The 27,561-nt window shown below is 41.8% G+C and overlaps 1 protein-coding gene across 2 annotated transcripts; it reads left to right on the plus strand.

The window, feature by feature from the left end:
• skila (SKI-like proto-oncogene a) lies at positions 1-26,805 on the plus strand. Of its 2 annotated transcripts, none has more exons than XM_055201643.2 (8): positions 1-157; positions 1,610-2,888; positions 18,694-18,786; positions 19,653-19,738; positions 21,466-21,611; positions 22,573-22,829; positions 23,318-23,539; positions 23,666-26,805. In XM_055201643.2, the coding sequence occupies exons 2-8, from the start codon at positions 1,776-1,778 to the stop codon at positions 23,903-23,905; spliced, it is 2,157 nt and encodes a 718-aa protein (XP_055057618.2). In that variant the 5' UTR covers positions 1-157; positions 1,610-1,775; the 3' UTR covers positions 23,906-26,805. The 2 variants fall into 2 exon arrangements, with proteins under 2 accessions (XP_055057618.2, XP_073729755.1); XM_073873654.1 differs by having other exon boundaries at positions 20-161; positions 1,630-2,888.
• The last annotated feature ends 756 nt before the right edge of the window (positions 26,806-27,561 follow it).

The following is a 27,561-nucleotide window of genomic DNA, read 5'->3' on the forward strand; positions in this document are numbered from 1 at the left end:
AGACACGCCCGCGCGTCATCTGCTCTGCTCGTGCGCGGGCGGGTGCGCGCGCGCTCTCCGGCTGTCTGTCTGAAGGCTTTCAGTCAGTGCGCGTGCTGTTGACGATCAGACAAACTGAGGTGGAGAGAGACAGCGGACCCGCAACGATCATCCTGAGGCAAGTCCCTTACAAAAACAGACAAACTTTATTATAGGGTTCTCCGAGTGATTTTTTTAAGCGCTGTTGTGTGCTTTTAATGCGTATGTGGGATTTATTTCAGACTCGGAAATGAATTTGTCGCGTTAGCTCGGTTAGCTAAAGGGTTTAAATGTTCAACCGGAGAGCGCTGCTAGCCTCACTGCTAACGCTGTCCGTACGAGACATTTTTCACATTCATATCGCATAAAGTGTTGATTTTGGGTATTGGCCTTACGGGGAAATGTTGGTTATTTATGGGGTTATGTGTTTGGAGGTGTTATGTTAAAAATGAATGGTTCATGTAGCGACTGTATGAACGTGCCAATATTCACATGTAGGAGAGTGCTGATGATCACTATTATATCAAATTTATGTGATGCATTCAAAACGTATTTCTAAAAATATAAGATAGATGTAACGTTTTAACGTCAGGTGTCAGGGGCTTAAAAATGACATTTTACTACCATTTACAGTCATACAAATGGATTACATATAATAGTTTAATTTGTATTTAATATGGCTTAAATATCGTGTAAATAATATAAATTGTGTTTAACCATGATATGTACTGATGTTGAGGGTCGTATGGTAGATGTCACACCGCGGGCGCTCAGCGCGGCGCTGGCCGGGGATGGAGTAACGTCAGTGAGAGACGGATATAGACGGGTATGGTGACGGTGTTCTTGGGGAATAAACAGAATGACAGTGTCTCCCTCCGAGGCAAAAATACGTAGAATTTTGTCAGTGCTTTTTAAAAACAAGATGATATGAAGAGGAAACGAAACGGTTGCGGTCAGGGTCAGTCTGACCAAAGTGTCAGAGCATCGGTTAAGCAAAACCATTAAAATGGTGGTTCTGTTTCGAGGAACGTGTATTTTTGCATCTTGGTCTCGTGTGAGATTTAGCCAAAAATGTATTTAGCACGGATTTTACGTCGGTGGTGTGAGCGCGTTTCTCTGATTTTACTCGAAACCTCTCCGACACGCGCAAATTTTTGTGCTCTTTCATTTTGCCTTCATGTTCATGCTCGGAAATTCCGTTTCCGTCCATTTCAGTCTCGTTTTGTGCGACTGAAATATTCAGCCTGCCGCGATTAATCAACCTACTTTCCCTTTGCAAGCAGTGTGTTAGTTTTGAGCAATTCTGTTGTGGTTAGTTGTAGTAATGGCTGCTTATGTGTCTTTTTTTTCTTTATAGACATATTAATGTCGTTTAGTGTTGGTTGTTTTTGTGTTAATTTTAAGTTATTAGTCGATTAACCTGTGCACTAAACCACTGTTAATAGTTTTAGAGTACTGCTTTAAACTAAATTCATTGTGTAAGACAGTTATTGCAAAATATCTGATGTGTATTTGTGTGACACAAATTCATTGTTTCTGTAATGTGTGATGTTTAATCCCAAACCATAATGTTTTTATCTGAATTTCACAGGATTTGTTTTTCGCAGGAAGCTGATCGGACCATTAATTCTGTCACCATCATGCACGTAGCTGGATGCAAAAGTATTTGCGACCTTTAATACAGAAAAGAAGGACAGAGTGTAGTGTTCGAAGCGCAGTCAAATATCTTCCACCCAAAAACGACCAATAATCTGTGTATGGAGATGGCCAGTCCTCAGACAAGTCTGAAAACCCCTTTCAAAGACCTGACGTCATTCAAAGGCAACATGAAGAGACTTTACCGAGAGCGACCGGAAGATGCGCCCATTAAAAAACGAGTAATGGCAGAGATGCACCTGAAACGTCGCAGTCAGGATAGCGTCCCCAAACCTCCGAAAGTGAAGAAAGAGCGTGAGGAGCAGACCGGCTCCGAGATGGATATTGAGTTTCACAACGTTGGGCATTCAAAGGCTTTAGATCTCAGTGCCGGTCTCAAACACACCCTAGCTCAATTCACTTTAAGCAGCCAGAGTTCTCTGGGTGGTCCTGCAGCCTTCTCGGCAAAATCCGCCCAAGACCGTGCCTCTCCTGCTGGCATGGCAACCCTACCGTCACCCCCAGTTCTGGGAGGAGGTCCGCTTTTGGTTCCCTGCGACAGCTCCACAGAGCTTACCCACTCTTTGCTGGAGGGCGAGTCCATCTCGTGCTTTGTTGTGGGCGGCGAGAAACGTCTGTGTCTGCCCCAGGTACTCAATTCAGTGCTGCGAGACTTCTCTCTGCAGCAGATCAATGCCGTCTGCGACGAACTTTACGTTTACTGCTCCCGATGTGACGCCGAGCAGCTTCATATACTGAAGGTGCTTGGCATCCTGCCCTTCAACGCACCTTCCTGCGGCCTCATCACCCTGACCGATGCCCAGAGGCTCTGCAATGATCTACTTCGCCCAGGGGCCGCCCTCCCAGCTGACCCCAACAACAAGCTGCCGGGGCACGGCTTGCTGAAAGAGAGCGGGGCCAGTTTCCAGGTGGAGCATCAGTGTCTGGGCAAGTGCCAAGGCCTGTTCGTGCCCCAGTTTTACGTTCAGCCGGACGCCCCGTGTATTCAATGCATGGAATGCCAGCTGCTCTTTTCCCCGCAGAACTTTGTAATGCACTCACACAAGTCCCCGGACAAGAGGACCTGCCACTGGGGTTTTGATTCAGCCAAGTGGCCCTGTTACCTTCAGCTGGGCCGCAAGCACGAAGGCGCCCCTGAGGAACCCCAACTCAAGCAACTGCTGGACGAGATGAAAGAGAAGTTTCACTATCAACTAAAGAGGCCTCTAGACAAAGTAAGTGTGTTTTGTCTTTCGGTGGTTGTCAGGAAACCCCGGGTCAAGTTTTGCTTCATGTTTGCTAGCGTGTGACCAGATGGTAATGTGTGATAGGCTGCAAAAGAGACTGTTTGCAATTGAATGGCTAGGCTGCATGTGCTCTTGAGCAGTTGTTTTGATAAACTAGTGCTGACCTGAGTTTATGGGGTGTTACGGGGCAGGTGACGCTTACTCGCCGTGGTTGTGTGGAGGAAGGGAAATCCAGTTGGTCTGGCTGAAGGGGAAGTACATTATCTGCCTCCCAGGTCAAAACTGGGTCGTCTTTGTGAGAAAGATGACCTTTGAATGAATTTTGCTGTAAAATTTAAATGAGCTATGACACATATCAGATTTAGTATCTGAATTGAATTAACAAAAGATGTTGTATATATGGGAAATGCCCACGTTGCATCATGATGCAACCAGTTATAGGTCAAGTCGAACACTGGAGATTTTTCTACTCTCATGATGTGACTTCTGGAAAAAACTCAACAATGTGTACTGGTGCTCTGAAATCTATAGACTTGCAGGATAATAGGTCTGGATTGTTTCACCCCCATTGTCCAGCCATGTCTCATGACCCCTTGACCAAGCTAGCAATGCAAATGTGTTTTGTTCTCCTAGCTCATGTTAGACAATGATTGACCCCCTGTTGCTGCTGTCAGAGTTGGCTATTTTATTTTTCAAATGCAAGTGGCAGCAGTTAATGGTTTACCATAGGACGTGTAATGTTCCAGTAGACACAATTACTTGTAGTTAATACCGATGTCAGTGAGTGATCTCCGGCAATACACTGTGTTCTCTCTCGGAGAGAAAAAAAGCCCCAGTCTCTCCTGTGTGCTTATGCAAGTGTGCCGGAAATACCGTCTGGTGTCTCGTCTAGCACCCTAACCACATTCCCCCGTCACCCCTCCCATACACAAACACACACTGAAACAGTCTTAGACCGACCTTGAGTCTATCAGTCATACAGGCACATCTGCTTCACAGACCGAAATCACAAACACGCACACAGGTACACTATAACACTCTGCCCACTTAAACTTAGGCCAAACTCCCAGAAGGATCATTTTAGCTACACTAAGGGTGAGATATCAAGATCCTAGAAATGCGAGTGAGTCATGGACACCTTTTCTCCCCGCACAGCGAGCTGTTAACTTCTAAGCCTCTGACAGCTCAGTCTGGCAGCGTCTTGCACCTGAGTTCACACTTTGCGTCATATCCTTAGTTTTTCACAAAAACTCATAAGATTTTGTGCATGCTTCCATCCTGAATTTTGAGCTAAGCTATGGTGTCCTAGGTATATGTAGTTTTAAATGACCTATGCTTACACGACAGCGACTTGGTTAAAACGGTAACGTTTTTCCTTAACATTTAAAACCTTTTCACGTACATACCACAACTTGTATCAGAAAGATCTGCATTTTTAAGTTTGAAAAAAAAAACATGTATTAACTGGGTCAGGCCAGTAGATGGCAATGTTACTTTGTAAAGAAACACAACACCCCTTCGCATTCTTCTACAGAGAGCGATAAATACAAACAATCAAGACAGCAAAAGCATCAAGCTACTTTGATTAGTGAAACAATAAGGTAGGTTCAAGGTACATTCACGCGGGGGTATGCGTCTGAAGCATGGCCTACAGCCAATCACAGTGGCCGCAACACATGCTCTGTTCTCCAGTCTTGCATAAACATAATTGGTTTATTTGCATAAGGCGATCTGATTGGCGCTTGTAAAGTTGAGAAATGTTCAACTTCTGCCGCGAGCAATGGCAGTGACGCGAAGCCGACGGATCCACAATGCAGTTCGGCAACGCATTACGTCAACCATTTAAAGTAAATGAGAAGCGCTAACGGTTTTGCCACGTGTGAATGTACCGTTATTACTACAAGAGACCCTGAACTATAAAGCGTTAAAATTTTTCAACTTCGTTGGAAAAGTGTTAAAAATTTTTAAGTAGCATCTTAAGTCGCACAAACACAGTCCTGTAGGCCACATTGTTGTTATGGTTGTAACCGCACATGCCTGTAGAGTGAACATGCAACAATATGCATCGTCACATTTTCACAGATTTGCATTCGCAAACGTTTTCTTTGAAAGATTGCATTTCAGAACCCAAAACGGCGTTGTTGTGTAAACAAACAGCCAAAGCACATAAAAAGTTTACTATTTTAGTTAAAAATGTTGTTGCATAAATGGTCCTAAAACACATGCACGAACCCTAATCTTATTAATGTTCGTGGTTTTCACACGTCTGCTGGCTGTTGGGAGTAAAGCAGCATTAAGGAAGCAGGTGCTTGTGGCATTGCGACGTCATTTGTGTTAAACGGCTTTTAAAGGATCCGTAAACAGACATATGTGTGCGCTCGAAGGTCATTACTCGTCTATACAGGGCATGCTGGTAAATAGAAACAACACATGCACACTCATCTAATGGTGTCAATATAAAATCCTTGTTAGGTTTGTCTGTACAGGAAGCAGGGCAGACAGGCTCATTAGTTTACTGGGTGAAATGTTCACTCTAAACATCTGTGACGCTTCAGTGCCAGAACAAGTGACTCAGATTTTCCACAGGTGGTGTGGATGTTGGTGAAGCGCAGACCATCGCTGACAGACCCCTACATGTGTGTACTTGGAGACACGGGCTATGTCTCAAAACCAACTGAGCTGCATACCCAAAAGGATTTTAGGCACCTCATTAGGACTTGAAGCACAGTGGCTGACAGTACTTGCCACCTATGCCCAAAAATACCGTCCAGGTTGGCAGCCTTCTGGGTTTAGTGCCATAACCATTGGCAGATCATGCCGATGACCGCCAAAAATGCTGTCTAGGAAGGTCCAAATAAGCGGTTTAGGTAGGTGAGAATGCAAGCGGGGGGAAGCACCTACTTGGGAAGCTTTTAGGTTTGTGTATGTCTGTATTTATGTAAGTTGCCTAGCACTGTGTCCTGCTAATGTGGTTAAACCCATGGTTAAATACAGACAGGACCACCTGACCAGAGACTGTCAGAACTATATTTACATCACTGTTAAAAAAATGACATATTTTACAATAAGTCCACACCCCAGTTGAAATTTTTCTGACATTAGAGCTTCTGTCTAAATCTGAAGGATTACATTACTTAGCTGTGACTTAGTGGCACACATGACTTTGACACAGAGATTCTTCAGTTTTGGTTCAGCTTTTTTGTATTTATAGATATGTGGTTGTTTGTATGTGTGTACGGCTATGATAGACAGGCAGCTGTGTTGATTCAAGGCTTGGCAGACAGACAGGTCAGACAGATGGAGCCCTGTCCATCTCCCAGAGAGGCTGAGACAGCGGCTGCACTGCAGACACCAGACAGCTGCATCTCTCTGTCTGTCTGTCTCTGTTTGTTTGTCTCTCTCTCTGTCTGTCTGTCTGTCTCTCTCTCTCTCTCTCTCTCTTTTAGTCAGTCTGTCTTGCTCGCTCGCTCGCTCGCTCTCTGTCTCTCGCTCGCTCTCTGTCTCTCGCTCGCTCTCTGTCTCTCGCTCGCTCTCTGTCACTCGCTCGCTCTCTCTCTCTCTCACTCACTACCTCTCTGTCTCTCGCTCGCTCACGCGCTCTGTCTCTCTCTCTCTCTCTTTGTCTCTTTCTCTCCAGTGACTTCATACTCCACAGAAAGGAAGCCTCTTCTCCACTAGTTAAGCTCTCTCTTGTTTCCACTTTGTTTTTTTTTCCTTCCTTTTTAAATCCGCCACAGAAAAGCTGTCATTTTCCTGTCTGTGTGTTTCGTTCTCTCATCCTTTAGCCCGACCACAAACCATGTCTGTGACGTACCTTCCTTTTAACTTCTCTCTCTCTTTTTCTCTGTCATTTTTTACTTCCTCTATGACTTCGGCAGTCATTCACTGCTTTCCTTTGCTGCGTTCACATCAGCCGCGGTATAGGCGGCAAAAACGTGCTTTTCGCGCATAGTTGGATGCTTGAACATTTGAGTTTTGCATCATTGGGGGGTCTGCGACTCGGCTTGGTTCCTGTAATCACGTCACTACTACAGCAAGATCCTGATTGGTTTGAAGTTCAGATTTTTCAACTCGCGCATTTTCCGTGGCAACACTCATTTCGCGCTAAATGCGCCATCCGCGCCGCAGAATGCCTAATCGCGTCTGTGCATTGACTTAACATGTAAATCACTTGTGCTTCCCGCTTCTACCGCGTTTGGTGTGAACCCTACATTACTGTATTTGACCATGAAGGTGCAACATACTACAATAAAACATGTACTGCGGTACCAAAAATGTAAAATAGTTCAGATAAATTGTATTGATTTGAGTGCATTGACTTTTCAATAATTGGTTATTCTTTTTAAGGATAAAAATGTGTAACACAAGCCATCTTATATACTATGCAGCAAGTATCAAGGTGTTGATTTAGTATAAAGCCAACCCTAGTGTCTGTCATCTCTGTCTCACTCCCTTTTTAGCTTGTTTTTTCTTGCATATTCACACAGATTCACTATACAGTGATAGTGTTACTCAGGATCCCATTCTTGACTGTTATTCTTACATTCCATCCTCTTTCTCCTCTTGGCACCGATATGGCAAACATGGCATTTACAGATGGAGTTCCTGCCATTGTATCACGGGAACCTAATCTCCACGCAATCTGTATTTGGTGAGAGATTGAAGGGTAATGAAAGGTCAAAGGCTTAGCGTTTTGTTTATGAGATGGGAGGGTATTGAGCACAGGGTCTGGTCTAGTGTAAATAGCAGAAACTCAAGTGAAAGCTGCTTAGTCCCTCAGAACAACCCAATCAGTCAGTGTTTACATAAAGTAAGCAGAGGGCAATAAGTGGGTGTTTATGGGAGAAAGAGAGGGGGATTGAGGAGAACTATTGATTTGGCTGAAGAGTACTGATGGCAGACTTGAATCGTACTGTTTATGAGTGCCATCATGCGTGCAGCAGACAGACAGACAGGCACATTGTCCTTACCAGGTGATATTTTTTTTCATCCCATCATGTCTGGTTTGTTCACTATGAGTTCCTGTGTGTAGATGCATGCACAAATATAAATGAAAACACTGATGAATATAAAGAACCTTGCTGACAAATGCACATTAACATTAAAAGATGAGCATAAAAACAGGGACAGGTGTGCACACCCATGGGCCGCTTGTGGGTATGTACCTGCTGAGAGATGGATAGATGAATATAAAGGAGCTGATAATAGCATTTTAATATAAAAGAAGGGGAGAGGGATCCACAATGGATGTCTGGTTCAGTTCAGGACATGCTGACTGTGACTGGCATCAGTTCTTTGTGTTTAGCAAGTTACTTATTTGCTCTCTTCATTGTGAAGCAGTTACCTCACACTACCTTTATCACTACGGAGTGGTTCATGTGCCCTCTTTCGTTCATTCCCACCTGTCTGCTTGTCCTCGTAAACAAATAAGTCACTAACTAAACCCAAAGCCCCCCAAAAAGCACAGACTGTGTCTCTTTGCACAGACGCTTCGGACAGTGTGTGTTATTTATATAAAGCCCAGAGTTTCTGTTGTACTCCTCCCTGCTTTCATCAACATTCAGAAGCTGTGGTTAGATTGGGAACCCTGCTCTTTGTGTTCACACTGGAAATATTGTTGCACCAGTATTTCGCCAAGTCTTTGTAGATGACCCAGCTGCACAAAAAGCCCAAGGACATCACAGAATGTGGCTAACCCAAATTTGTTAAGACAGGCATTTAGCCAGGTGGTTTGACTGCCATGCAGAGTGCTGGTGTCATTCATGATTGTTTCAGAGAAATCAGAAAAATTGAGAATTTTGTACACTTTATTAGTCCGTGTGTCGGCACATATTGGGCTCCGAGCTGGGAATATTATTCTGAACCCAGAGTACTCCCACCTCCTTAACTGGGATAGATATACCTGCAAGGACTGAGGCGATGGCCTGGAGATGGGACACTGTCATGGGACAGAAATGAGGACGACTATAGACGGTTTTATCGGACACACATGCATTGTCGCGGTTAAGCATCTAGTCAGAACTTTACTTCCGGTTTCAGTTTTTTTAATGATCTGTAGTTGCAAATACCTAATCGAAAATAACAAATGTTTTGGTTTTCTATGTAACCTACGTGTTGTTTATTTGCTTGTTATATAAATAAACTTCTTTAAAAGGACTTTGTTGTCATTAATTCTTAGCGGAGTTTACCGGAAGTTACGTGTTGACCACGAAAGCCGCTTGTTTATGTCGTTACTGCTGAAACTGTCTATATATAGAGACCTCTGCACTGATTGGTTGGAGTACATGACCATGCTTCTCCCAAACTTAAATGAACTTAGTTAAAAATTGAGCCGCTAAATCGAATCGTTGACATAATGATCGTAATCGAATCGTGAGACCAGTGATGCTTCATACCCCTAATAACTGGTCTAACTGGTTTTGTATGATTGAAGTTATAGTAGATCTGAAAGAGAGACGCTTTAATAGTATTTTTTTTAAATAATCGATTATTTGTTTTTATGCACCAATGCAATAATCGTTTACATCAGCATTGCCATGCATCGTAAAAATGATAATATTCAACAGCCCTACTAGTTACGCTTTCTCTAACAAGGACATAATGGAGCCCAACCTCCTCTGCTTCTAACGGGGACATGAGCAGAGTCAGAATGCCCCTCTGCTCCAGATAAAAATGTCTGCCTATGCTGACTAGTCATTCATCTTAATGTCCCCTGATGCCTAGCATTTCCATATAAAACCTTAAAAGTGTTTATGTACTCACGCTGTGGTCAGACACACTCTTGGTGGCTAGAAATGCACGAGACTACAGTTGTCTGGCTAAAGCGGCTAAAAATGGGTCATGACGATTCTTCCTGCAGATACCATCATGTGTGCTTGTGAAGCACTTTTCCATGTAAAACTGCTGGTTTGGCCCCCAGTTCACCACAATCTCATTAGACTGCATATTTTTCCCCCATTACTGCAGCGTTCTCCTTCGCCAACTCATCTCGAACGAAGATCTGCCATTCAGCAGACAGCTCCTGTGCTCCAAAGGCACAGCATCTCAGCAGGCTATGATTAATGCACAGGTACGCTACTTGAAGTTACTGTACCTGTACTGTAAAAATACCTCGACCCGACCTTTTTTCTCCTTCCATTTGGGAGTTTATTCCCAAACCATCGAAGAATGAGATTGCCGTAGGACAACGTTCACCTCCCCTCTTGTCTCTTCCCTCCTTTCCCTACGGAGACTCTCGTTCTGCTCTCTTGGCTGTATGAGGACAGTCTGTACCAGGCTTGCATCAACAGCAGAGGCAAAGAGCATGACTGCGATTGCGAGATCACGTCTCTCTTGAGAGCAACAGTGTCTTGACACTCTGTTAAAGCCAAAAACAAATTAGAGACAAATGAGATGCCTTGAGTGAATGTCCAGTAATTATTGATCTGTTAAACAGGACATTCGCTGTATTGATCTCTCTCAGGAAACAGGTCTGCATGTCAGACATGCATCATCCTCTGTTTTTGCGATTTCTTGCCGTGTCGCAGCACTTGAATGTGTTTGTGAATAGTTGAATAGGCTTAAAGCATACTTCACATATAACATGAACGCATGTTACGAACTGCACGTTTATATTGCATCGTGTAGGCAAAGCATTTGCGTTTGCCTACTTGTTCAGACTGCAGGGTATTTGATCAAAATATTATGCATTGCAAAGACTTTGACAATGTTAGACGTGTTGTTCTGTCTATACTTTTACGTTACTTGTATAGTATACTTTAGAAGATGCTGGTTGATGGATGTTGTGTGAGTATTTATGTGTGCTAGTAACAGGGTGGATCTTTGCTGACAGCTGTCTCTCCATTTCTCTATGCAAAGCCATTCACTTACAGGCTCTGCCATGTAAAATGCATGAGCTGCCTTGTGTTGAGTGTTGCAAGTAAAATTGTGTGCGTTTCTTAAAACTGTGTGTGTGAGACAGCTCTCAATGGGTGGGCAGTTACTCTTTCTCTAGCTTTCATTGTCTGTCTCGCTTTCACTGTCTCTCTGGGATGGCAGTTTACAGATGGCAGTAGTGAAATTCATAGGCTCTTGTGTGTCAAGCTGCCATGTCGTTGAATCTTACACCATTCAATGGTATGCACCTATTAGAGATTAGTCCGCTCTTACACACTAAACTTAAGGGAACAGTCTGACTTTTTGGGACTTTGGCTTGTTCACCGTGTCCCCCAGAGTTAGATAAGTCCATACATACCTTTTACATCTCGTGTGTGCCATAACTCTGTCTGATGCACCCACTGCTGGCCTGGCTTGGCACAAAGACTGGAAGGAAATGGATCCAGCTAGCATACTACTCCCAATAAGTGACAAAATAACGCCAACATTTTCCTTTTTATATGTTGTGATTTGTATAGTCACAGCGTGTACAATGACAAGGTCATATGAGACAGCCATCTTTTAACTGTATACATACTGGGATATTTATTGTTAGAAGGTGAAGCATTGGGTGGAGTGATTTGCGCGAACTCTCTGCTCCTCACCACGGGGCTTCTTTGGTGCTGCTATCAAATCAATCCACTGGAGCCATTTACTTCTAGTCTTTGTGCTAAGCTAGGCTAGCGGTGGGTGCGTCATACAGCGTTATGGCACGCACGAAGATGAAAAAGGTATGACTTATCTTACTCTGGGGGATACAGTGAATAAGCAAAAGTCCCAAAAAGTTGCATGCTCCTTAATGTTTTGTTAGGCTGTGTGGTTTGATTTTTAATTTGGGATAGTAAAATTGTTTCCAGATGTGACTAGTTTTTGTCATTTAACTCTCCCGATCTGTCCCTAAAACGAATGCTTCAGTTTAGTACATTTTTATTGATCGCAATTAAGGTCTTAAAACAGTTTAAAATGCACTCAGATGTTTTTTAAGTGACAAAAAACAAATTTGTTACTAACTAATAGTGTTCTTATGATTTGTTCAGTTTTTTGCCGAAACGTGACCAAAAAACCGTGATACGAACCGAACCGTGAGCAGTGTGAACCGTTACAACCCTAATCGTAACAAAACGGCACGTAAGAGTGAACCGCAGCTGCAACACCGGAAGTTTGTGTTGTATCCTCTGAATTCATCCCCCTCTGAACAGCTTTGAGGTTGTGCGTGTCCCGCCGAGAAAGGAAGGTCACATTATCCTCTCTTACGTCCTACAGAGCAGCGTACGTGTGTGTGGTGGGGGGGTGTTGGGGATAAACGTCAGCGTTTGTAATGGCACCGAGTGTGCTCCGACTGAAGCTTTTTGAAACCATCCGAAGGGTGCCGCAGCCAGGACACTGGCACCTCAGGAACTCATCTTCATCAAGACTGTGTCCACCAATTTGTGGGGGTGTGTGCCACAAGGGGTTTGTACGGTTTGTGCTCTTCACGAACGCTGAGAGTGTTCGATTGTAACGCACGCGTGCATACAGATCGCCCATTCATATTTAAACCAGCCCATGGAGGAAAGGGAACAGGCAGAGCTCTGTTTGCCTATGTGATATCTGAGACTAAGAGAGGCTGTTCTGTCTGTGTTTACTGCGCTCCGGCCGCCGAGCCCATCCCAGATCGCCGGCGCAGCATGTTAGTTTCGCTCTATGTTAAACTCTTATCGGGTTGTGTGCTGTTGACCGGGCCGTGGATGTGTGCCGACTGCTGTCGGGAAAGGCAGACAGGCAGGCAGACTGTGTACTATTGATGACTGCGTCTAGACGGAATGTTCGTCTCCCGCGTTTGTTCAGCCCTCCCTCTCCTCCTTTAAAAATGTGCCCCAGGCGGACAGCCAAATCCTCTCAGGAATGAACTCTGAGCCTCAGTCTATGTGTTTGATCCTTGTGTGTGTGCGTACGTTGATATGTAGAGGTGTTTGGTTTGCACAAGTCTGTCAGTTTGATATGAATGTTTGGGTTGGTTTTGTGTTGGTTTGTTTTTAGTGTATGTGAGAGAGGACAGCTATTAACCTCCATATAAAAGGGACACTCCACTTTTTTTAAAAACAAATGCTGTTTTTCCAGCTACCCTAGAGTTAAACATTTGATTTTTTCCCTTTTGGAATCCATTGAGCCGATCTCTGGGTCTGGCGGTACCACTTTTAGCATAGCATAGCTTAGCACAATCCATTGAATCTGATTAGAGCATTAGCATTGCGCAAAAAATACAAAAAGAGTTTCGATATTTTTCGTATTTAAAACTTGACTCTTCTGTAGTTACATCGTGTACTAAGACTGACGGAAAATTAAAAATTGCGATTTTCTAGGCAGATATGGCTAGGAACTATACTCTCATTCTGGCGTTATAATCAAGGACTTTGCTGCCGTAACATGGCTGCAGCAGGCGTAGTGATATTACGCACAGCCCGAAAATAGTCCCCTTGGTTACTTTCAATAGCAGGGGACTATTTTCATGTGCTGCATAATATCAAGTTTTGCTTAGGAAAAATATCGAAACTCTGGTTGTTTTTGGCGCGATGCTGATGGTCTAGCTAATTATGCTAAGCTATGCTAAAAGTTGGTACCACCAGACTCGGATATCAGCTTAATGGATTCCAAAACGGTAAAAATCAAATGTTTAACTCTAGGGGAGCTGGAAAATGAGCATTTTTTTTATTTATTTTTGGAATGCTTTACACTAAAGAGCTGTTTATGTACACTTATAAAATGGTTAGTTCCAGTCTTTGATTCTCATTGGTCAGTTGCTGGGTTTTATTTACGATATTTACTTCATTAAAGTTGTGCTGGTTATTTTTTTGCTTTAATATTTGTATTGTGTGGTTACAGTTTATAAAAAGATTAAGGTACCCGGGGCTAGTGCTGTATTGTGAATAAGTTGACTCCACTTTGTGTCTAACAATAACAACACCCTTCAGCCGTGACTTATTTATGAGATCTTACTGCATACGTATTTGTGTACAAAACCACTCTGGGCACTTCCAGGTCAACTTTTACATCTGCAGCCACAAATCTAAAAACAGAGTTATGTCTAACGCCACGTACACACCTCAGGTAAATACAGTCGTCAGTGCTCTTCTTAGTCCGATTTTAGTTTTCTCTTAAAGAGCATATGCAAAACTTGACATATGCAAAATCTGTTTGCAGAAAATTGCTGGATCATCTGATTTGTGCGTTTTAGAAAAATTCAAATAATGAAATGATCCAAGGTGTGAATCCAACAAAGCACCAAAACATTTGCACAGAAGTGACATCAGAATGTCAAATGTTTCCTACAGGTCACTGGGATTTAATTTGTGTCTGTCTATGTTATCAATATGGATAATCTTACTGGCATCTCACGCTAGTACAGTATATTTCCTTTGGCAGTGTTTTCTCCCACACACACACACACACACACACACACTTTTTTCACCATGCCATGTGTGCTCGGTTAATGCCAAACTTTGTTGTCTGCTGTTTTAGTTAGTTATCATCTCCCACTGTTGTTTTATTTTGCACAAATTTCATTTCAGCAGTTTTTCAAATCGGTGTTTATTTTACTTTTATGTTAGCAATAGCTGTTGTCCATACTGTAACATTCACACGCCATTTTAGATCTTGTCTCTCTTTATCTCTTCCCTCATTCCCACTTTTTATCTTTTCCCTTCGCCACATCAAGCTGGCCCACTTCTCACCCGGCTCACACATGTCCTTTCTGTTTTCCTGCCGTGGCAATGCTTGTGAATGGGGTCCTGTGTGTGTGTGTAGGGGCCCAGTAAGGGGCCCTCGGCGTCGACTCTGTGTGTTTGTAACGGAAAGCTGCACATTTTCACTGCGTTCCGCTTTATTCGAACCTTCTGCCAGTACTGCAACAGATGGACACACAATCACCCTTATGTGCCACCTTTCACACAGTGCGCGCGAAACTGTGTGTGTGGCACTTATAATAATGCCACTCTTGACTCAACACACACTGCCAGGGTCGGGTCACGGGCACCAAAACGTTTAGGAAGTTAAATGGTTTCATACCCGTGATGCACATTAAATACACGGCTGCGTGTAAAATGTCGCTCCTAGTGTACACACACACACTTTGAAAGGTCATCTTGTAATGTAATAGTATGAGGTCGACGGCCTAGATAAGGTTTATTGTCATCAGCCTGCGCTGCCCGTAATTCCCCGCTAGCGCTGCAGCACTTAAAACACACAGTTAAGGCTTGTGCGGGAACTACGTGCGTTTACGACTCTTTCCTGTCAACCTTTGCGTTTACCGTGTTTTTTGTGTGTGTCTCGTAGCAGCTGTTTTGCTCAGGGGATCTCCATGGTTAGTAATACAGCGAATGCGTTTATAATACAGTTCAGGCACCTTATTGTCAGAGCAAAAGCGAAATTCGTGTTTGTGTGTCAGTGACCTCATTGTGCTCGTTCTGTGGGAAAGTGCACGTGAACCGGTTTCGAATAATTGTAGATCTAGGGCGATCACTGTTTTGATGTTTGCAAAAAGTCTGAATGAGGTTAGGTTTGGAAAGGACGTGGACACACTGACTTACCGCTGACCATTGGACTGCGTAGGAAACTGTGGACCTCGGTGTTGGAGGACGAGGGGTACGTCTGTGTGTGTTGATGGATTAGGAGCAGCATGAATGAGCCGCAGGAATGCTAACTTCCACCGGCCGTAAAATGGGCTCCCCCTCTCTCTCATACTCTTTTTGCAGAGTTTTGCATATCACATATGCTTGAGACAAGGCTTTGAGTCCTGAGGGTATTGGTGTGTCAGTGTTTTGAATGTACATTGAGTCGGAAGGGATTTGTGTTCACATTTGTGAACAGTGCTGAAGTATGTAGTGTTACTGTAGTAAATAGTGTGTGTTTGTCTCTGTGTGTCTTTAATAAGACGTTCATTAAAAAGAGATTAGAGATGGCTGAGGTGTTGCATCCCTGGAGGGAGAGGAACTCATAACAGCTTGATCTATGGGATTTGGCAACTTAAAGTAAATAAGTGCGTGTTTCGTCCCTACAGTGTCTTAGACAACGGCATGATTGTCTTGTGGCAGCTTGTAGCTTGTCATTGCCTTTCGAAATTGAGGTTGCTTGCAATTTCGCAATCTCACTGCTACATGCTGCTAAAAATCTAATACTGTACCTTTAATATATAAAATATATACACACATGTGTAACCCAGTCTTTTTTTCTACATAACATAAAGCTTATTCTGTAAAAAATAATCTTGATATCTTTAATATTGACTGAGTAAGGTCATGTCAAAGATAGAAATCAATGTGAAATCAATCTCATCATTAGATTATAAGACTTTGGCTGCATCTAAATAACCACACTTGCGGTCTTTGCACTTGACCACTTGACTACTAATGACGTATTTCCTATGTTTGGCCCAAGTGTTCTAGTGGGTGTGAAGATCACAAGTGTGCACGAATTATTCACCCAATTGGACACACCTTAGCAAATGTAAAAATTGGCACCAAAACGTATTTGTTTTTTTATTTAGGCTACTTAAAATATACATTTTAATGTTTTTCTTTAAAAAAATGAACACATAATCACTCTGAAATGAACATTTGCTGAACTTGATTATCTACACTTATCTAAACTTTTAGACGAAGAATTCTTTGCACTGTAAAAAAGTCTTCCTTTCAGGGTTTCCCACAGAAAATATGTTAGTTAGGTACGTGCCATGATGAAAATTATATATTTTTTTAAAAACACTCAAATAAAACTTATTTTGAAGAATTATGACAGAAATTGAACACATACTAGATTATTAATGAATTAAATGTTTTTAACAGATACCTAACGGGAATAGCTGTGATGAAGTGAAACTAAAGGGTTAATAAACACAAACTGAAGCATATGTTATAGAACGTCTGGCGTACGATATTAGATTGTAAAAACTGATTATTTCCCACTATTAATTACATTATCTTAAAGGAGTGTAACTACTGTAGCATCTAAATAATGCACATAAATAACGTGAGCAAGAGCGCTCAACAATAATATCTAATCAACAGGCACGTGAAACCTAGCTAGCAGGTTGCTCAAACAACAAAATCACCAGCTAACTTACTTTAAATTTGCAAGAATTATTGACTAATACAATAACAGGCTTAAATAAACCCAAAACATAAGTACACTTACAGTTCTCACGGAAACGCGTTTTATCAACTGGCTATCCTCAAGACAGTGACAGACCATTTCAGCCGCGTGTTGCGCGTGCACGCTTAACCGGCCTATTATTTGAAATGCACTTGACGGCCTTTTGTGCAGCAATTTTTTTTTTAGACGACCTAGTTAAGGCGGTAGGGTTTCCCAGCTTAGGCTTGCCGCCCGAACTGCAAAGTGCTGCCTTTTGAGCATGCAGCACCCGGATTAAAGTGTGTCTTTTATTCAGTAGTCCCTGAATAAAAGACAACATTAATGTTGTTTTTAATTATGTGATAAAAGCAGTTGCAGATATTTTACAAAATACATGCTGGCACCAATGAAATGTGCGACACTTTTCGTTTTACTACCAATATAATATGTAATATCCATTTATAAACTTACAATTAAAAGTTTCTACGACATCTTGTGAGTGTTGTGTGGCATTAGTGTGGGTGAAGGGCAATGCACTTTGACAGTTTTAAGACATAGGACAGTCTTGCGCACTTACTTCCTGTCACATGCACACGCTCTCGAGTGGCCAAGACCGCAAGTGTGGGTATTTGGACGCAGCCTTTAACCTGAATTTCACAGACATATTTGGATTTATGTTAAATGAAAGCCAGTGACTGTCTTTGACTCCCTGATATTAAACAGATCTTACAGCCACACAGCTTTTGGTCGTCCATCACAGGCCAGCTAAATAGGTCCTCGGGTTTTGTACTAAAGCTAAAAGCTGCATCTAGCTGTTTGATGCCACTGCTGTTTTGGAGATTACTTACTACATCTCATAAAATGTGCAGCATACTACAGACCACAGGGCAATGCACTCAACCTTGCACCCTCCTTTTACAGTATGACAAATTAATATTTTACTTGTAACTCATCATTTGATCCATACTTGCTACTGTGCTGTAAATGTATTAGCTCTGGATTTGCGAAATCTCTGAGCACCACAGGAATGTAAACTTGTTTTATACCTTAGACATAAAATGGAGAATTCGATAGTTCAGAGACCGTGATTGCACGTGTCAAGGGTGAGAGAGTACCGACTGGGCCATGAAGTGTAGAAGAGATGGGACGGTTGATGTGTGCGTGCGTGCCGGTCAAGGTTAGACGGGCTTACCACTGCAGTATACTCATTGTTCATGCCCCCCTCCTTTCAGCAGCTGCCCACCCCTCCCTCACGCCGCAATCTTCCCTCAAGAAAACAGCCGACACACACGCACACATTTTCTAGCGTTTATCACAAAGGTGTGGGCTTGCCACGTCACACTACCAGTTTCAATGTAATGAGACGACATGGCTATTTATTTTTCTGACTACAGTAAACAGCAGAGCTCATAGTCTGGGGGATGTAGTAATTTACCCCAGGCTTCCTTTGGCTGGATGCTGGATTTTCTGGTCTGGTTTGCCAGAGAAGTTTTAGAAACCAAACCATTTGAATAACCGGTTTGTAATTGTCTGCTATATTAAGCTTTGTCGCTGTCTGATCAGCTTGCCCTGTATTGTGTGGCAAGCTTATGTACACACATCCAGTTAGTTTTTTGTTGTACACCTTGAGACGAGGTGGTGACTGACATATGCAGTTAATTGTATGTGTACCAGGCTATATATGTTTATATGATCTGTGCATATACACTTTCATGTCATATACATGTGGATATATTGTAACACGATCGTTTTGTCTGTGTTTGCGTTTCTGCAGAAGGTGGTGGATGATGACAATCATGGGCGGAAATCCAGCCCTGCCCCCTGCACCCCCAACAGCAAGATGTCTGATAGCGTCCTGGAGAAAAAGGTACCATCGAGCACACTACACTGCATTACGCAAGTCCTTTAAAGACAAGTCGCTCCACTTGGCACAATGGAAAAACCTTGAAAAGCTATTTTCTGTTTAGCCAATAGACGTGCAAGAAAAGAGGAAAGACGCATACAACCCAGATTCACACCCCAAAAATGTGGAAAAACATATATTTATGCATGCATTAGGTTCTTTTACAGGAATGTCTTTGGTATGTCCCACATTGCTTACGCACGGCACGTCTGCTGTTGAGTTAATACAGCCACGTGTCTAAGACGGCAAAGAGTGTTCAGTTGTAACTTATCAGATTATAATTAACAACAAAAATGTGCCGATGTTTGATTTAAATCAACTTGAAGTGACACGCCATTATAGTGAGTGACGTATGCAGTAAAAATCTCAGAGATGGGCACAAGTTGCATATTAGCATGCTTAAACTATCGCTTTTAGGATCACTTAAGATTAATGTTAATATCAGGTATAAACAGGGCCCAAATTAACATCAACAATCAGACAACCTCACTGTTCATCTAAAACACACACGTAGTCTTTCAGTCCTCATTAAAGCCTCTTCAGTGCTTTGCCTGTCAGCGTCTGCTTGGCGACCACTAATGGACGAGCTTTTCCCATGTATGCGTAATATTACATCGAGACGTTTATACCGCTCTTTCCCTTTACTCCAATTCAAGTTTGCTTCTGTGTTTGTGTGTAATATTCGCTCGATGTAATCCATGTGTAATGAAACCTTAAGGGACGTGTGTATTATTCTTGGGCAAATGTGTAATATATTTGAATGCAGCTCAAACAGTCATGTTCAAATGCTTCATTAATATTTATATATGCCTGTGAATATCTGTGTGCAGGGTAACTGCCAGTCTTCGCTAGCGTTCAGTCGACTGTTTCCTGATATCAAAGAGGAACCGGGACACGGACCTATCATGCACCCGAGGTAAGGACCTAAAATCCCATTGGCTCACATTGCCATACAGGGAATATCATAGAGATTTAGGGGTTCATGCTTTGTTTATAAAATATAAAAATCCATATAAGCTGTATTGCCACAAATCGATATGAATATAATTATAAGAATATAATGAATATAATTATAACCAAAACATAGAATTTTGGAGATAAGCGCTATAGTGTAAGGATGCAAAGACGCGTCGACGTCATCATTTACATCGACTATGAAAATAAGTAAATGAAAATGGCTTCAATGGTTACCTTTTATGCATTTTTTAAAAATGTGTTTGGTAGTTCGACTTGGTTTTTTAAACTACATAATGGTTTCATAATAAATTTTTTGTACAGTGTTAAGCAGAATTGATGGCATTAATTAAACATGATGCCCTATAGTGTTGTTTGCATATTATTTTGGGCCTTTTTTATTAAATAGTTCAAATTTTCCAGTATTTATTTAAGTTGGAGTATTTTTAGAAGAATAAAAAAGATTTTTAATAAAGGTTTGAATTACTAATGGTAGAAGTTGTACTTGCTATTTATTGGCAAAATTTGCCAAAGGATTCAGCTAAAAAATAATCAATAGATTAGTCGACTAATCAATTAACCAATATAAAAAATCTTTTTTATTGGCAAGTTAGCCAAAGGATTCAACTAATGAAAAAAATTACTGGATTAATTGTTAAAAATAATCAATAGATTAGTCGACTTATCAACTAACCGATTAAAAAAATAATTGTTATTTATGGCAAATTAACCAAATAATTCAACTAATTATAATAATTACTGGATTAATTGTTAAAAATAATCAATAGATTAGTCGACTAATCAATTAACCGATAAAAAATATTTTATTTATTGCCAAGTTAGCTAAAGGATTTAACTAATAAAAAAATGACTGGATTGGTTGGTAAAAATAATCAATAGATTAGTCGACTAATCCAGTGGTTCTCAAACTGGGGGCTGCGAGATGGTGCCAGGGGGGCCCCAGTTTTATGACATTTTATAAAACACATTAATTTTCATGAATTCTGTGTAATTAAACCAAAAAAAAAAATAAGGCTACTAACCAACAGCACTGCTTTGTATACTTTAATATGTTTTGTCTTATTAAATGTTACGTTTTAGAACAAATTTGTTATAAAAAAATTTTGGGGGGCTGCGAAGGAATGCACCATATACAAGGGGGGCCGCATGCTGAAAAAGTTTGAGAACCACTGGACTAATCAATTAACCAATAAAAAAATCTTTATTTTTTGGCAAGTTAGCCAAAAGATTCAACTAATTAAAAAAAATTACTGGATTAATTGTTAAAAATAATCAATAGATTAGTCGACTAATCAACTACCGATTAAAATTTTTTTTTATTTATTGGCAAATTAGCCAAAGGATTCAACTAATTAAAAAATGACTGGATTAATTGTTAAAAATAATCAATAGATTAGTCGACTAATCAACTAACCGATTTAAAAATTATTGTTTTTTATTGGCAAATTAGCCAAATAATTTAACTAATTATTATAATTACTGGATTGACTGTTAAAAATTATCAATAGATTAGTCGACTAATCAACTAACCGATTAATCAAATATTGTTAGCATTACCTATGTTGAATGTATGAAAAGATCTCTTAGGGCAACACTCCTGTTATCTTTTCACTTGTGTTGTACATGCGCAGCTGTGGCTCAACTTGCACAACTTTCTTGTGTTTGCAGTTACTACCTGTACACATATGATAAGATGGTGGCCCCGAACGTGTCCCTACGAAAGGAGGGGGAGGTAACCCACGAGGTGCTGGGAGCCCTGCTCAAACAACACTACAGTCGGAGAACGATCACCCACGACAGCCAGCCCACCATAGGTCAGTACGCACATACGGCTATAAACAAATCTATTAGCTTTAAACCATTTAGCGCTAACCGAATGACTCCACACAATAACACGTTTGTATTCGCCAGATGTTTGGTACATACTGCGACAGCTTTAGAGGTCAGAGGTTCAGGGACACGTTACATGGTTGACTCACAGAAAGGATGAGGGACTGCAAAGAGCGTCTCGCTACTGATTAATACAACTCACATTTTATAGTCAACAGTAAAGAGACGACATGAAAAGAGGCCGCTGTCCCTTCATGTCAGAGCGCTCTGGAGTTGAGTGCTGGGGGAGGTGGTGGTCTCTAGTTTTCACCGCAGCACAACCCCCCTTCATGCCTCTCGCTCTTTCTCTCTCTTGCTGTGCCCTACACTTTCTTCATCTCTCTATTCCCTCTGGCCCCTTCTCCATCTTTACCTCATCCCTCTTTTACTTCATCTTTCTCAAAATCTTTCATGCACCCATTCTTCCTTCTTGCCCTCTATCCTTTATATCCTGCTTTTCTATGTACTTGCTTTTCATCCTGGCTCCTCGTGTGTCTCTCTCTCTCTCTCTGTTCTTCATCTCTGACTCATTCGGGTGTGTGAGAGTGTGACGGCAGACTAAAGCTGTTATTCTGCTCTGCAGTGCCAGACCTGCAGTAGTCTGCCTGTCCTACATTTAAATAAGTCGAGTCTCTCACCCTCCCTCTCTCCTCATCTCTCTGGACTCCCATATTGCTCATCTAAACGTACTGCTGTTTCACGTGGTACATGCGATTTGTATGTAGACTTTGTGTGACTTCACACTAAAACGACCTCTGGGAAATTCTTCTTTTCTGACGCACATCTCAATATGATACCTCCAGCACTGACCTTCAAAGAGAGAATTATTCACATACACTTTAGGCAAATGACAAAGAAAACGTGTGTATATGCGAGGCTTTAACACCGCTCCTCCGTCTCCCTCAGATCTTCCCACGTCTCCTTCCTCCAGCGCAGAGGAGGCCAAATCCCAACACGCAGCCGAAGCGCACGAGCGCCGCCATCCTCCTCTGCCGGTCGCCATGGAGACAAGCCCGGGTGGCAAGCAGCACGCCCCCGCGACGGGCAGAGACAGCGCCATGGAGGATGACAAGGACAGGATCATGTTAGAGATCGTGCAGATGTACCGGCGACAGCAAGAGAAGCTCAACTCCACCCTTCAGAAACAGATGCAGCTGGAGATGGTGAGACATGGAGCAAATACACAGGCAGAAATAAAAAAAATTATTTGAAGTAGTCCAGACCGGGTCTGGGGTCACGAGAGACTCCAGCAACCCTCATGCTTGATTGCATGGAGTCTGACTTTAGCATATGTCTTATAATGATACAGTACTATGTTAAATGTTGCATCAGTCAATCGCATCCACACTATGGCAAACAACAACATAACCCGTTGACTGCCTTCACAACCACCTTTTACTATTTTACATAGCACACACATGTACAAGAAAGTGGTCCATTAAAGAGGCAGCTCACTGCAGTTTAATACAAACCCAGAGAGATGAACTAGTTGAGCATCCCTGTGAGAACGAGAAAGATGGTTATAGTAAGAGTGAAGGCCGGGGCAGAATGAAATATGTTAACATTTGAAGTTTATCACCGCTCCACAACTCATCTGCTACTGTGCCGGGCATATTGTTTGATCCATGTCTCGCTGCTTATGTGTGCGTAGGAGCTGGAGGCGGTACGCGGGGGTGAGGCGGCCAGGCTGAGGGAGTTGTCTGCGGAGCAGCTGGAGCTGCAGAGCGAGCTGGAGGCGGTGCACACCGAGCATGCTCAGAGACTGGGGGAGGTGCGGCAGGAGCAACGGCAGCTCGAGCACCGACTGGAGCAGCTCAGACAGCAGAGCTGCGCATGCCAGCCCAAAGAGCAGGAGGCGCAGTACAGCGCGCAGGTAAATGCGGAGATCCAGAAATAAACACATAATAGGGCAAAAGGTCATGGGTTCGACCCCCATGAAATACACTGTAGCGTTTGTCAAATGCATCAATGTAAATGTGCGTTTTCTGTCTACGCGCAGTTGTGCGAGCTGCGATGCCGTCTTGAACGAGCGGAGGCGGAGCGACAAGAACTGCAGGACGAGCTGCGCAGAGAGCGGGAGGCCAGAGAGAAGCTGAAGCTCATGATCTCACAGCTTCAGCAGCAGATGGCTCAGTCTGGAACGAAGGGGAGACACAGCAGCAGCCCTCCGACACCATCCGCCAGCCCCCAATCCCAATATTCCCAATCTTCGCCAGCCCCCGAGGTAAACTCCGGATAAACTCTCGTTTAGGAACCCGCTCGTCCACTCCCTGCAGAGTCCCGGACAAACCCTCTGCAGAAACGAGCGACTCCCGAAACGGCGCCCCACAAAAAGACTCGACGTTTGTCTTTATTTAAACAGACTTTGTGTCTGACCCTTGACCAGTGATTAAGCATTTGTTTGTGTTTATCTTTATTTATAACGGCGATTGGACACAGCGGCGCTGGTTCTTTTCAGGACTCCACACCGCCTGTGGTGTTACTGAGCGCTTTCCCCATCCGACTCTTTGTCCCCGCGGGCACTCGCTCCAATACTACCTGTCACACGGACGCCAAACATCCAGAGCGGCGGCAAGACACCGCAAAGACGTTTACCTTTTTTTTATTTTAGTGTATATCAATGCAAAAAGCATCAGTTTAATAATATTGTCTAGAATGCTTAAGTGATTATATTTCATAAGTGAATCAGGAACATAGAGGTGGGCCCCCAGTCGGTCTTTTCAGTCTGGCATTGATTATATGTTTCCTGTCTGACCCTCGCACAGGCTGGTATATGGCGCTTTCATTCCTCTGTGATGCAGTAAGCAAAGACTCGCAGTCGCCCTCTGCTGGAGAACAGAATGAATCATTTAAACACAGAGGATTAAAAAGAGATCCTGTAGCATCATAGAAAACTCATGGGTAGTTCATTATATGTCTCCCATTAACCGGAATGTCTCAAACAAAGCACACAACACATTAAATCTGTCCTAATCTCCCATAATGCATTGCTAATTTCTTTACTCGGAAGCGCTGATATATTACCTGCAGTCTTAGATCTTGATCACTGTGTTCCTGGTGAAGTGGCTGTTACGCTCGGGTGTTTTTATCCCGCTCTGTGTCATTATCCCGGTTGACTGAACAAACAGGCCTGCCAAAGAGAAGGAAAACACGGGGAGGCCACGGGAGGAACGTTCAGGCTTTGTCTCTGCTTGAATGGGGCAGCTGTCATTGATGCCCAGGGGCCACACGCAGCCCCGTCTATCTTTCAGTGCCCACCCGTACCGGCGGAAGCGGGTAGAGAGAAAAAGTGACGGTTTTGGGCTTATTGTCGTATGTAAATCGAAAACTTTGGTTCACGTGTACATATAATAGTTTATATAAAGCATTCCACTGTGCACGGGATTTCAATAGCAGCCGAGCCGCGGCTAATGTGTACAGTGCAAAACCTCTGAAGCGCACAGAGGAAAATGTTAAGACGCCCTGACTGATGTGAATACATCCAGCAATGAAGAGTAAGCAACCCAAAATGTACTGTAAATCTGTTATTGTTCAACCTTTCATGGAATTATTCAGAAATTATTTAATGTATTAACTAATAAAGATTTATATACACTTTGTACATACAGTAGTCATTAATATATTAATTAAATTCTTATAAGTTTTCTAAATATAAAAAGCCTAAAAGACTCAAAGGGGTTGTTGATGTACTGTAAGGTGGTATGGGGAGCGGGATGCATGGTGCTGTTTCACTCATTAGGGAACCAGAAAAGTGAAACGTGCTTTCCGGTGTCTTCCTTCACTGGAATTAATATTTTGCCTATGTAAAGCTTTTCTGCTTCCCCATTGGTTGACAGCTTTTCAAAATCTAAACAAATTTTTAATATAGAAGGGAGTGGAATGCATGTATTGTTAACTATATTGTTATGCTAAAACGCAGACTAATTATTGCAAAAGTGGTTTTGTACTCACAGAAGCTTTTAAACAAATGTTATATGTAAAAAAAAAACAGATAGAGGGCAAAAAGCGTGCTTGATGGCCAAAATACGGTGGAGTTTTGATACGAGACGATGCGTGTGTGTAAGCAACTGTGTTTACTGAAAAGAGTGCTTTTTTATGCGCAGTTTTTCTGTTTAAAGATTAAGAGATTGTAGCTTTTGTTCAGGCACTGTAATATAATGCATTACTACAGTGTGTCAACTACAGTTTCTGTACAATCAGTATTAGGTTTGTTATTTCACCACAGTTACCTCTGTAGCAGCCGGTTTCAATGCTGTTTTTGATAGTTTCGGGTATTAATTGTATTTCTGAAGCTTTCTAGAGTAAACCTTTTCATTTGTACCAATTTAACGGAAGGTGTAAATTGCATTTTGTACACGGGGGGGCGCTGTGTGTCTTTTATGTAGAATGCTATGGTGTATGTGAATCGTGGGCATGGGAATACAGTCCTCTATAGACTCTTCAACAATCCTGATTTTTGGCTTTTGCAGTGTTGAGCAACCTGAGATAATAGAGCTAATATTTTATAGGTGTGAAATATGTATCTGATGATAATATAGTTCGCAATTCTCCCAGTGTATTTAAAAAGGAATAATTCACAGGGGATAAGAAATACTGTGACTCCCTTGTGCTGATTATGTAATGGGAAATAGAGCATTTTTATAATGGTTGTTGTAGTAAACTAATGACTACCTACCAGCACAGCATGTGTCTCGTAATCTTTAAATCACACCTTTTCTAAGCTGTAACCGAGAGATTGTTACTCCTTAAAAAATGAGTTCTTTTTGATAACACACTGAAATCGACACTGTTAAGAAAATAAGTTTTGTAAACAGCATATTTCAAGTTGGGATTCTGAAACATGATATGCCGTGTTCGTGTGTATCATTACTTATATTGCCAATCTTACCGTGTGATTGATGAGAGGTTTTTTGCTCTTGCATGAAAATGAGACGTTGCTCTCCTACCTCATGTTGTGATATAAGATGTTTTCTAAAGCAGATGGCGCATCTCATGATTGATATATTTACTAGTTACAAATACATGTACATGCTTTTAGCCAATACCTCAGTTGTATCTAGTGTTTTGTTTATTTCCCCGACTTCAGATATTGTAAATCTTGTATAGACAATGAACTTGGATTAAATTCAAGAAAAGTTCTGTAGTGTCAAACGTCTCGTGTCTTACTTTTTGCATGTAATGGGCTTTTGGCTTGGTTATTTCAGCGCTCTTGATCAATGCACGTCTGGGTTTCATGAAAATGGAACATTATCAACAGAAGAAAATAATAAAGGAAAATCATAAAATAATCATGTTAATATATATATACTAACTGTGCAAAAGTCTTAGGCCACCACCACCAGACTTGTTGTTTTAGAAGTTTTAATGTCAATCCATATTTATTTTTCAATCTATTTTATTAAGATACAAACAGAAAATACAGGAATTAGGTACAAAAAAAAATTATTTCATAACTAAATGTCTTCTTTAGGCATTGTCTGTGTTTAGTGTGATCTCTCTTGGCACTTAATTTTATGTAGGTTTAAGAGATCATGCTGTTTCCTGCTATTGCTCAAGTGGTAGGGGAGTTTACACATCAGTGTACATTTTTATACAGTTTTTAATTCTACATACACATTTCCTGTATTTTCTGGTTGTATTCTATTAAAGGGACTGAGAATTAATTATATATGATCACTATAATATTGCGAAAACAACTAATCTAATTGTGGCTTAGTGGCCTAACTTTTGCACAATTTTATATTTATATATAAGGCCTGGGCATATATTAATCTAGATTAATCACATACAAAATAAAAGGATTTTTTGCATATTATATGAGTTTGTGATGTGTGTAAATATTATGTTGAATAGTGCTGAGCATAGATTAATCTAGATTAATCTCATACAAAATAA

Source organism: Misgurnus anguillicaudatus, chromosome 2, assembly GCF_027580225.2.
Source record: "Misgurnus anguillicaudatus chromosome 2, ASM2758022v2, whole genome shotgun sequence".
Classification (NCBI taxonomy): domain Eukaryota; kingdom Metazoa; phylum Chordata; class Actinopteri; order Cypriniformes; family Cobitidae; genus Misgurnus; species Misgurnus anguillicaudatus.